The sequence below is a fragment of the Pan paniscus genome, chromosome 11 (assembly GCF_029289425.2).
Source record: "Pan paniscus chromosome 11, NHGRI_mPanPan1-v2.0_pri, whole genome shotgun sequence".
In the NCBI taxonomy this organism is placed as follows: domain Eukaryota; kingdom Metazoa; phylum Chordata; class Mammalia; order Primates; family Hominidae; genus Pan; species Pan paniscus.
Window position 1 is genome coordinate 108,857,145 of NC_073260.2, and position 12,990 is coordinate 108,870,134.

General features: G+C 36.1%; 1 protein-coding gene across 10 annotated transcripts in view; it reads right to left on the reverse strand.

Moving 5' to 3' along the window:
- The window catches only part of CCDC171 (coiled-coil domain containing 171), a 446,519-nt gene that overhangs the window by 277,188 nt on the left and 156,341 nt on the right, over positions 1–12,990 (reverse strand). For all 10 annotated transcript variants that reach the window (XM_055092101.2, XM_055092103.2, XM_024930188.4 and 7 more), the window contains one exon: positions 2,489–2,591. In XM_055092101.2, the coding sequence (XP_054948076.1) occupies positions 2,489–2,591 (103 nt within the window). The remainder of the gene's footprint in view (positions 1–2,488; positions 2,592–12,990) is intronic.

A 12,990-nucleotide genomic window follows, 5' to 3' on the forward strand; every position in this document is an offset into this window, starting at 1 on the left:
GCCACCACCACCCTGATGAGTCAGCAGCCATCAACATCAAGGCAAGACTCTCCACCAGCAAAAAGGTTATGACTCACTGACGGCTCAGATGATCATCAGCATTTTTTGGCAATAATGTATTTTTTAATTAAGGTATGTGGATTTTTTGACATAATGCTCTCACAACTTAATGGACTACACTATAGTATAAACATAACATTCAAACATACTGGGAAGCCGAAAAATTCGTGACTCACTTTTTTGCTTATGTAACAAAAACCCAATCTGAGTAGAAACAGAGTCCATTATAAAGGCACAGAGCTGTTTTATGCAAGCCAATAGGAGGAATGAAACCAGATCCCAAGCAGTTATGTAAATCAATCAGCATGTAAATTAAATACTCAGAAGAGGTCATCAGCAAGATAGTTTAATGACGAGACTACAGAAATGTGTACAGGTTAACAGATCCCAAAAGGTATGATGAGGCACCAAAAGCAAGCAAGAGTAGAAAACGAATATTATGTCTTAGCTTAAAAGGTCAACTGGAGAGAATGTCACCATAGTCCAACAAGAGCCACAGCCATGAAAGAGGGCCCACCCAACAGGCACTGTGGCTGCTGAAAAATGAAGCCACTGCCAAAAATGCAGTGGAGCAGAGGAAGCAGAGGAAATAAATACTTCGACTGCTTTCTTCTGTCATTCCCTTAATCTCCTGTGGGTGCACCTACTGTCCAAACCCAACCAGAAGCCAGAAGGTAAAGGAGCCCAGATCCACAGAAGTCAGCCTCCCAAGGCACACAGCAAAACAGAACAGAGGAGAATGGATCATCAAGGGGAGAAGGGTGTAAAGGAGAGAAAAATCAGCACAAAATGGAAACATGTTACCACTCTGTAACAATCCAAAAATCACTAATTCAGTGCACGGTCCTTTCGCAGGAACACATTCCCTGTAATACACAAAGTATGCATCTATACAGAAAATGAGGAAAATAAAGATAAAAAAGGATGGTTAATAAAAGAATAAAAATTAAAATTTTAATAGAAAATTCTGTAGGCTTAGTAATAACTTCTGAGTTGCTTTGTTACCAACTATTTTACTTTAAAACTCAAACGACACATGACCACATTATTCTTAGCTTTTCTAATTCAACTCTGAAGAAATATTTAAAATAATATTGAGGCATATGCTATACTGCGACAATATTTAACAATTTTTAAAGATCCTAACACCATTAAACACCACTGACACATCTCAATAATAAAAAAGTACCAGTGCAAAGGAAAATTTTCTCCTCCAAAGCTGTAACAAATATAATTGAAACTGGATACCTATACCTACTTTTATGACACTTTTATATCCTTTGATTTGTCCATGATAACAAATTATGATTATGATACAGTAATGCTTTTGGGAAAAGTTTACATAAAAACAAAGATAGTTACACATTAATTTCATAAAAGCTAAAAACACAGAGACTTAAAACATAGACAATAGCAAAGCACACTACATTTCTAATAGCTTACCAACTGAGAAATCTACAGATCCACAAGGTAAAATATGAACCTTGATGAGGTCCTTCCAAGTTTTCAAGGACAAAAACTTCCTGAACTTAAGAGCTCTCTAAACAACTTATTTGCCAAATTGCTGTTAGATTCCTTTTAAAAATGTTTTCTTAAAAAACAGTCCTGAAGCTCAATTTTTAAGAGTGAGAAATTTAATTTTCTGTGCCTTTTGAAGAAGAGAATTGTGTTAGAAGACCACCAAATAATTCAAGGCTGAAAGCAGGGCAAAAGAAAACTGAGGTAGAAAAGTATTTATGTCAAAGCTACTATAGCACCCATAATAACATAAACACAAAACACTAAGAAAGTAGAAATAGTGAACAGAATTCATTAGCCAACCATTGCTTTTGCTAGTTCTCAAAATATGTCTACCTAATTAATATGTAATTTTATAGGTCTTTATCATATCAAGTGGGCTAATAACTACAACTAAAATATTCTACCTAAGCATTCTTATCTGGACAGTATATGTATATGGTAGTAGGAAATGAAAACCAGCTTAGAAAACCGGCTTGGAAAGTATAGAACATGCGCTATGCTACAGCCTGTGTCCTACATAACCTTTTAAATGCATGACCTTTAAGTTGCTGAAGGTTGCCTCAGAATTTGGCTCAGTTTGATCGAAACATCTGTTCCCCTTGCAGGTATACTGTAAGGACTTTTTTCTCAGTTGGATTCAGAACACAGCAAGTGAGCCCTTGTCTGTCCAATCACACAGACCCCAACACTTGTAAATCAAGTTCTGGGAGGACAACAGCAGGTCCATATTCCGTCACCCTTTCTCAGCCAGCTAGGCCAACTGACTGCTGTGAGAACTGCTCTTATCATGTCATCAAATCAAAACATGTTGAGATGAGGGACTATAAGAGGCATCTGCAGAATTCCCAAAATGTAGTGACTTTGGAACATTGACAGATGCATCTGTCATTTTATACCTTCAACTAACCTGATGTCCACTGGCCCGACACAGTAAAGCTGTCCAAGATCGATTCCAATTCTTTCACGTTATTTTCACATGTCTCTACTAGGAAGGCCTGGTGCTTCTTAGCCTTTTAATTAAAAAAAAATTACACATAAGGTCACGTATTATAAGAGCTGCATATTTTTAGTGTGAACATATATAACACAAGTATAAACAAGATAATGATTCCATTCAAATATATTATTAATAAACCATCTTTCTCTCTTAATCATACCTTTTACTTGGCTTAATGTAACACTGTACAAGGTCTTACTAACAATTTACTGAGGAATTAGTGCCTGGCACTATTCTAAGTGTTTTATATATAGTAATTCATTTTATCCTCACAATAACCCTATGATGGAAAGGCTATTATTATCCCAATTTTAGAGATAAGAAAACTGAGACAGAGGAATTATGGAACACTTAAAAAATCATGACTACAGTCATATGGCAAGTTGCCAGACGGCAGTCAAAAGTGAAGACAATTAAGACCAATTTGAAGTTACTGCAGCAGTCAAGTGACAGTAGTTTGGTCTAGGGTATTGACAGTGAAAGGGGAAGAAGGGGTAGGGAATGGAAGCACTGGACAGAGACTAAGATGGTAGAATGGCCAGACTTTAGTAAAATTGCATGGGGTTAGACCACACTGGTTGGACTGGATTGAAATGGATTGGATTGGATGAGGATAAGGGAAGTACTCAGAAAAAGAAGAGTTGAGACTGATCCCAAGATTTAAGTTAGATGAACTGGGTGGATTTCAGTAGTTGAATCAGAATAATGATGGTAGAGAGGGTCTCGTTTTGGCTATTTTTGTTTGTTTACTTGCTTGCTTCTTTTTGGCAGGAGGTATCAATCATGAATTCTATTTTAATCATATTCCACTAGAGATACCTAAGACACTCTGCACCAGCACAATGCCTGTCAAATAACAGGTCCCAAATAAATATATTTGAACGAACAAATGACAAATAAAGTAGAAAAATATGGGAGGTGGCTGAATATAATTGGTGTAAATCTTAGAAGCAGGGTCAGGTATACGTTTGGGAATCATCTATAGATACTGTCTGAAACTTGCCTTAAAGTGTTTGATGGGAAATGAAAAGAGCCTAGGACAAGTCTTATGGAACTCCAGCAATTTAATAGTTAGAAAAGAAGTCAGCAAACAAAACTAAAAAAAGAAGAAGAAAAACAGAAGGGGATACAAGATGTGGGAACATTTCAAGAAGTTCAGTAACAGAGTTGTCAATCATGCCAACTGAAGCAAAATGGAGACTAAAAAGTGTCTCCTGGGTTTGGAAGTCATTGGTGACCTTGGTGAGATGTTTCACTGTGTTATAATAATTATAACACAGACTGGAATAGGTTAAAGAAGGAGTAAGCCTGAATTTTTTTTCTTGAGTGAGAGATGAGTAAATAGAAACAGGAAGTTTAGACAACTCTCTTCGTAAGAAGGAAGGTGAGATAAAGGGCAGTAGTTGGAAAGGAGGGAAGGGTCAGAGAAGAGTTTTGTTTTTATTTAATATATGAGAAACTTAAGCACATTTAAAGGTTGATGTTAAAGGTATGTTTATAGATACAGAAAAAATGGAAGAATAGATATTATAAGACAAACTTACATCCTTAAAATATGTAAAATTAATCGATGTTTGTTTACATGTCAGCTCAACTATCACTTCCCCAGAAAAACTGTCCTTTACCTCCCTGACTATATCAATTCTCTGTCACATTCATCTCAGCACTTATCACAATTGTGATTCACTTTTATTTGAGTTGGTCTTTTATTAATGTGCCCATCTCATAGAATTTAAGCTCCATGAAGGGAGTAAATGTCTGTTTTTTTTTTGTCCTCACCAGTGTATCCCCAGTGTTTCCCCTAGGCAACACCTAGTTTCTAAAATAAGTGTTAAGTAGTTTAGTTAATTATAGCATGTTATCAACAGAAAAATCAATTAGGATTCATCCACACAGACTTTAGGAGGATGCTCTTCATCAATGAAAACATATCTAAGTTATCTAGTTCAGCTAAAAACAAAAAGGGAAGTGGGTTGACAGTATGTTTAATATACTGCCATATGTGTGAAGTGTGTGTGTGCATGTGTGTGTGTGTACCTATTTGTAAACGCAGAGAGAATTTCTACACAGCATCTGTTTTTTTGGTGTTTTGTTTTGTTTTGCGACAGAGTCTCGCTCTGTCATCCAGGCGGGAGTGCAGTGGCATGATCTCAGCTCATTGCAACCTCCGCCTCCCAGGTTCAAGCGATTCTCCTGCCTCAGCTTCCCAAGAAGCTGGGAGTACAGGTGCCCACCACCACACCCGACTAATTTTTGTATTTCTAGTAGAGAAGGGGTTTCACCATGTTGACCAGGCTGGTCTTGAACTCCTGACCTCAAGTGATCCACCCGTCTCGGCCTCCCAAAGTGCTGGGATTACAGGGGTGAGCCACCATGCCCGGCCTAGAATCATTTTTAAAAGGAGTAATTATGGCCGGGCGCTGTGGCTCACGCCTGTAATCCCAGCAATTTGGGAGGCCGAGGCGCGTGGATCACGAGGTCAGGAGATCCACATCATCCGGGCTAACACAGTGAAACCCCGTCTCTACTAAATATACAAAAAATTAGCTGGGCATGGTGGCGGGCGCCTGTAGTCCCAGCTACTTGGGAGGCTGAGGCAGGAGAATGGCATGAACCCAGGGGGCGGAGCTTGCAGTGAGCCGACATCGCGCCACTGCACTCCAGCCTGGGAAACAGAGTGAGACTCTGTCTCAAAAAAAAAAAAAAGTAGTAATTATGGTTGTCTCTGAGAAGAGAATCTGGATGATTAAGAGAGAGATTTCATTTTTCATTGTAGAACCTTTTTCTATCATTAAAAAGTTAGATTTTTAAAAAAGAGTAAAAAGTAAATAAGCCAACAAACAAAAAATGACTTGTCTTTTTTTTTTTTTTTTTTTTTTGAAGAGACAGAGTCTTGCTCCGTCATCCAGGTTGTAGAACAATCTCGGCTCAGTGCAACCTCCACCACCTGGGTTCAACTGATTCTCATGCCTCAGCCTCCTGAGAGCTGAGACTACAGGTGTGTGCCACCATGCCCAGCTAATTTTTGTGTTTTTGGTAGAGACAGGGTTTCACCATATTGGCCAAGCTGGTCTCGAACTCCTGGCCTCAAGTGATCCACCCACCTTGGTCTCCCAAAGCGTTGAGATTACAGGCGTGAGCCACCACACCCTGACCAAAAAATCACTTTTCCATAGCAGATATACATGCAGGTTGTTGCTGTGCTATAAAATACTCAAGAAGTCCAGATGGAGACTTCTGGAAATTAGCAAAGCACAGACTCACAGGTCAGTGTAAGGCTGGGTGCAATGGCTCACTCTTGTAATCCCAGCACTTTGGGAGGCCAAGGCAAGAGGATCAAGCCCAGGAGTTCAAGGTGAGCCTAGGCAACATAGTGAGATCCCATCTCTACAAAAAAATGAAAAACCAGACAGCCATGGTGGCACATGCCTGTAGGTCCCAGTTACTCAGCAGGTTGAGGTGGGAAGATTGCTTGAGTCCAAAAAGTCAAAGCTGCAGTGAGCATCATTGTGCCACTGGTCTCCGGCCTGGGCGACAGAGCAAGACCTTGTCTCAAAAATAAAATAAGGTAAATACAATACAACACAACATAAATAAGTCTAAATAAAATATATTCTTGCTAATGGCAATCAAAGTCTACCTTAAAAAACATAGTATTTATAAAGCACCAAGTTTATGTGTACATATATATATATAACATATTTATAGGTATTTTTAATCATTAAATATTTAAATATTCTATTAAATTCTTTGAGTATATTATGCTCAGAGTAAAAAAAAAACAAAAAGAGAAAAATAAAAGGTAATTCAATTCTCACAGGTAAGTTTTATTCACAATGTGTTTTATAATTATAGGAAATATCTATCTATAATTTTTTAATTCAAATAGGATCATAAAATACATACTATTATATTACTTTCTTTTCCACTCATAGTATGTTTCACATCTCTCCACGTCAGAAACTTTTTTAGCTGTATAGTACTCCATTGGTCAGATGTACCATAAATTAACTTAACCAGTCCCCCCTACTGTTAATATTTTTTAGGTTTCTGGCAGTTTTTTTGCTATTAGTGACTACACTACAATATACAATCTTATATATGTTCTTTTTATATTTTGCATGTACGTTAAGTATATCTACTCAATAAATTCCTAGAAATAGATTTAATGAGGCAAAAGGAAACACACTGTTTTCAGACAATTGTTAACAAATTACTCTCTAATCAGTTATACCAATGTATACTACCATGAACGGTATGAGCATCCATTTGCCAATATCTATCCAATAGTAGGCATTATCAACTTATTTAATGTGCATTTACTTCATTTTAATTAAGATTAGCATCCTTTCATGTTCACTAGCCATCTGTATTTTTTTCTGTGCATTGCCTGTTCATATCATGTGCCCATTTTTATATTATATCATTCATTTCTTCCTTAGTGGTTTATAAAAGCGCTCCATAAATTATAAAAGCAAACTCTTTTTGTTACATGTTGCAAATCATTTTTTCTCATTTCTATTTGCCAACTGACTATAATATATTCTTAAAACAAAATTATATTTTTCAAGTGATCAAGTGTGCAAATCAATAGTATGCTTTAGGACTTCTGAGTTTTATGTCATATTTTCCTTTTACTCCAAGATGACAAAACAATTCCATTTTTCTTCCAGTGCTTTTTCATTTTCTTCTTTTATGGCTCTTTGATCAATCTAAAATTTGTTTAGTAAAAGCAATGTGTCAGGGATTTAGTCATATTACTTATCATTATAATATAACAAGTTGTCTAAAAACTATTTGTGAGATAATCTATCTCTAAACATTGATTTGGCATACAAACATTATCATATACTAAATTCTCATACATACTGATAGCCATTTTTGAACTCCTTACTGTTTCATTGCTTTCTTCATTATTTTGTCAGTACCAAACTCTTAATTGTGGTAACTTTATATTTTTTTTAAACTTGACTGAGACATAATTGACATAACATACAGCTCACCCAATTAAAGTGTTTAATGTTTTTAGTATTTTCACGGGGTTGTACAAGCATATCCACAATCTAGATTTAGAACAGTGTTGTCCCTACTAAAAGATGTGCCACACCCACTGGCTCTCACTCCCCATTCTCCCACCACTACCCCCAGGCCTAAAGAATCACCATTCTCATTTCTTTTTGTTTTTGTTGTTTTAAGATGGAGTTTCCCTCTGTCGCCCAGGCTGAGGTAAATTCATTCTTTGGTGTTTGGATGTGGATATCCAGTTCTCTCAGCACCATTTGTTGAAAAATATTATTCTTTCCCCCACTGAATTGACTTAACACCCTTTTTGAAAATCAACTAAACATAATCATGAAGGATTTTTTTCTAGATTCTCAATTCTGGTCCATTGATATACATGTAAATCATTATGCTAGTACCATACTATCTTGACTACTGTAGCTTTGTAGTTAGCTTTAAAATAGGAACGTGTTACTACTCCAACTTTATTGTTCTTTCTCAAGATTATTTTGGCTATTCATAGTCCCTTATATTTCTTTTGAGACTGAGTCTTACTCTGTCACCCAGGCTAGAGTGCAGTAGTGTGATCTTGGCTCACTGCAACCTCTGGCTCCTGGATTCAAGTGATTCTCATGCCTCAGCCTCATGAATAGCTGGAACTACAGATACGCGCCATCACAACTGGCAAATTTTTATATTTTCAGTAGAGACGGGGTTTCACCATGTTGGCCAGGCTGGTCTCGAACTCCAGACCTCAAGTGATCTGCCCGCCTTGGCTTCCCAAAGTGCTAGGATTACAGGCATGAGCCACTGTGCTGGGCCTCCTTATATTTCCATATGTGTTTTAGGATCTGCTTGTCAATTTCTGCAAAAAGACAACTAAAAGTTCATTGGTGGTACAGTGGTAAGCATAGCTGTCTTCCAAAAAGTCAACTGAGATTTTGATGGAGATTGCATTAAACCATCAATCTGGGGAGTACTAACATCTTACCAGTATTAACTATTACATGAACATGAGATATTTTTCCATTTATTTCGAACTTGTTTAATTTCTTTCCATGATAAATTGCAGTTTTCAGCAGACAAGTTTTATGCTTCTTTTGTCAAATTATTCCTAAGTATTATATTCTTTATTATTTTATTGTCAATAGAATTGTTTCCTTAATTTTATTTTTGGAATGCTCATTGCTAGTTACAGAAATACAACTGCTTTCCTAAATGGATATTGTATTGTATCCTACAACTCTGCTAAACTACTTTATTAGCTCTAATAATTTTCTCTGTATGTGTGGATTCCTTAGGATTTTCTAATATATACAGCATTATGTCAACTGCAAATAGATAATTTACTTCTACCTTTCCAAAACTGATGCCTTTTATTTCTTTTTCTTGCCTAATACCATTGGCTAGAACCTCCAGTAAAATGTTGAACAGATATGGTGAGAGTGTACATCCTTGTATTATTCCTAATCTTATGGTGAAAGTATTCAGTCTTTTACGATTAAATGTAATGTCAGATGTAGGTTTTCTATAGATGCTCTTCTTGAGGTTGAGGAGGAAGTTTCCTTGTATTCTTAGTTTGTTGAGCATTTTTATCATAAAAGGATGCTGCATTTTATCAAATGTTTTTCTGTGTCTATTGAGATAATCATTAGGCTTCCATCATTTATTACATTAGCTGATTTTCAGGTGTTAAACTAGTATTACATTCCTGAGATAAATCCCACTTGATCATGGTGTAATATCTTTTTTATATCTTGCTGGATTCAGCTTGCTAGTATAGTTTTGAGAATTTTAGCATCTACATTCAAAAGGGAGGCTAGTCTGTAGTTTTCTTTTCTTTCAGTATATTTGGTTTTTGTATCAAGGTAATAATACTGACTTCACAGAATGATATGGGAAGTGTTATCTCCTCTTCTATTTTTGAAAGAATTTATGAAGAATTGGTGGTAATTGTTCTTAAACATTTAAATAAATTTACCAGTGAAGCTATCTAGGCCTGGGCTTTTCTTTGTGGGAGTTTTTTTTATTACTAATTCAATCTCTTTTGATTTATTTTGTATTTTGATATTCTAAGACATCCTGCTATTGCATTGATTTTCTATTTCTTTCTTTCTTTTTTTTTTTTTTTTGAGATGCAGTCTTGCTCTGTTGCCCAGGCTGGAGTGCAATGGTGCCATCTCAGCTCACCACAACCTCTGCCTCCCAGGTTCAAGCGATTCTCCCGCCTCAGCCTCCCAAGTAGCTGGGACTACAGGCATGCGCCACCTTGCCCAGCTAATTTTTGTATTTTCAGTACAGACGGGGTTTCGCTACGTTGGCCAGGCTGGTCGTGAACTCCTAACCTCATGATCTGCCCACCTTGGCCTCCCAAGTGTTAGGATTACAGGCACGAGCCACTGCGCCCAGCCGATTTTATATTTCTTCTTAACCAGTTTTGGTAATTTGTGTCTTTCTAGAAAGTTGTCCATTTTAAATTATCTAATTTGTTGGCATATAGTTTTTCAGAGTATTCTCTTACAATTATTTCTATTTCTGTGTGGTCAGTAGTTATATCCCCCTTTCGTTCATGATTTCAGTAATTTGAATCTCTTCTCCTTTTTTGATGAGTGTAGCTAAAGTTATCAATTGAGTTATCTCTTCAAAGAATCAACTTTTGGTTTCACTGATTTCCTCTATTTTTTAAAATTCTCTATTTCTTTTATTTCCTTGTTAGTCTTTACTGTTTATTTTCTTCCACTTGTTTTGGGTTTAGTTTGCTCTTCTTTTTCTCTTTTCTTACCGTGAAATGTTAGGTTATTGATTTGAGGATTTTTTTTTTTTTAAGAGACGGGGTCTCGCTGTGTTGCCCAGGCTGACCTCAAACTCTTGGACTCAAAAAATTCTCCCACCTCAGCCTTCCAAGTAGCTAGGAACTACAGGCATGGACCACCATGCCCCAGTATTTTTTTTGAATATAGATGACTATGGTTATAAGTTTCCCTCTTAAGCATAGTGTTAGCTGCATCCCACAAAGTTTGGTATGTTGTCTTTTTATTTCACTCATCTCAAAGTGTTTTCTAATTCCTTTGTGATTTCTTTTAGACTTGCTGGTTATTTAGGAGTGTGTTATCTAATTTTCACATATTTGTGAATGTTTCCTCTGTTGCCTTCTGTTATTAATTTCTAATTTAATTTCATTATGGTCAGAGAAGACACTTTGTATGATTTCAATCCTTTTAAATTTATTGAGGCTTGTTTCATGGCCTAGCATATGATCTATCCACAAGAATATTTCACGTACACTTGAGAAGAATGTATCTTCTTTTGCTAATGGGTGTGGTGTTCTATAGATATCTGTAAGGTCTAATTTGTTTACAGTACTGTTGAGTCTTCTATTTATTTGATGATATTCTTCCTCATTGTTCTACCCATTACTGAAAGTGGGGTACTGAAGCCCCGAAATATTATTGTTGTCTATTTCTCCCTTCAATTATGTCAGGTTTTGCTTCAAATAGTTTGGAGGTCTGTTGTTAGGTGTATACATGTTTATAAATGTTAGATCGTTCTGGTGGATTGACCCTTTTAACAACATGAGATGTCCCTCTTTATCTCTAGTAACATTTTTATTCTAAAGTCTATTTTGTCTATCATCAGTATATCCACTCCAGTTTTTTTTTATTGGGTGCATGGTATATTTTTTCCATCCTCTGCTATTTTGATACATATATTATCTTTTTTTTATTTTTTTATTTTTTTTAGATGGAGTCTCGCTCTGTTGCCCAAGCTGGAGTGCAGTGGCGCGATCTCGGCTCACTACAAGCTCTGCCTCCCGGGTTCACGCCATTCTCCTGATACATATATTATTTTAATGATCATCAAAAACCCTGCATGACCAAGATTGTTAGCACCATTTACACATGAGCAAATGGATCCAGAGGAAGAATATCACTAAAGTCACACAACTAAAATGAGATAGGTCTGGGATTAAAACCCAGATCAATATGCCTCCAAAATTTATGTTGTTTCTATTATGCCAGCTGACTGAAGTCCCCATTAATATCAAGGTATAAAAATTTACAGGAATATATCTATAGAAAGCCAGATAAACTGCATACTTGGAGTGAGCTTAATATCAAGGTTCAATTAAATTCCTAGTTCAAAAATAATTCTCTTTCAAGTATAGAGTTCAATCTTAACTAAAATATGAGCTAATATTTCCACACTATTACAGTATGAGATCAAAATTAGGGTGAAATTAGGCAGAAAAGATTGAATAGTGTAACATTTTTCAAAGAGCAAAAAAGAGATTTACTCACTCATCAGGCTTAAAAAGAAGCTAATGTTCATCTACCTGAAAATTACTATTACATTTGTAATTATTAATATTATAATTTTCACATCATTCTACAGAGATGTCTGGCTAATAGTCTTACAAATAATATAGCCAGTAGAAAGTTAGCTTATATTTAATAATTACATTATTAACTTGTTTTACAGTTGACAAGTTTTTTTTCCTAACAAATTGTTTCAGTTTTATTAACGAAGATTCCACTCTTCATTCACACAGTAAAAGTGTCAGGATTTTGTTGTTTTTTAAATGCTGGATTGTGGTTGTATTTATCTTTTTTTTTTTTTTTTTTGAGACAGGGTCTCACTTTGTGCCCCAGGCTAGCATGCATTGGTGTAATCATGGCTCACTGCAGCCTCAACCTCCCAGACTCAAGTGATCCTCCCATCTCAGCCTCCCAAGTAGCTAGAACTACAGGCACACGTCACCACGCACTGCTCATTTTTTTAAAATTTTTTTGTAGATATGGGAGTCTCACTACGTTTGTTGCTCAGGCTGGTCTCAAACTCCTGGGCTCAATGGTCCTCCCATTTCAGATTCTCAAAGTGCTGGGATTATAGGTGTCAGCCACCATATCTGGTCTATGCTTATATTCAAATTTTGTTTCCAAAGCTGGTAGTTCTCTTAACAACCTTTTAATATACAAGGAATTTGAGAATGAAAACAGAATCCATTAGCTAAATAAACAAAACTGTTGAGCTGAAAACAAAGTACTAACTGAAGATAAAATATTGTTTCTAATTTTTTATTAACATATTTTGTCATGTGACATAAAGAATAAGTTTAGGTTAATGATAAATTGTTGACTCAACAAATGCTATAATTCTAAACATCCCCAGAAATTTAAAAGAATTGTAAGATAAAGGGACTCACTTATTTGCCTCAGACAAAACTCACATATGGAATTTGTTGCCCTAGGATTAAAGGTCCCTTAGTGCTATGTTGGCTAAGCAGATGATGTTTAGGTGAACATTTACTCATCACCCAACATGACCCAAGGACTACTTTAAATGCTGTGATGAATCTACAACCAGTGTAAACAGGGGACTAAAAATATCAAAATATTCAAAGAAAGTTCAGA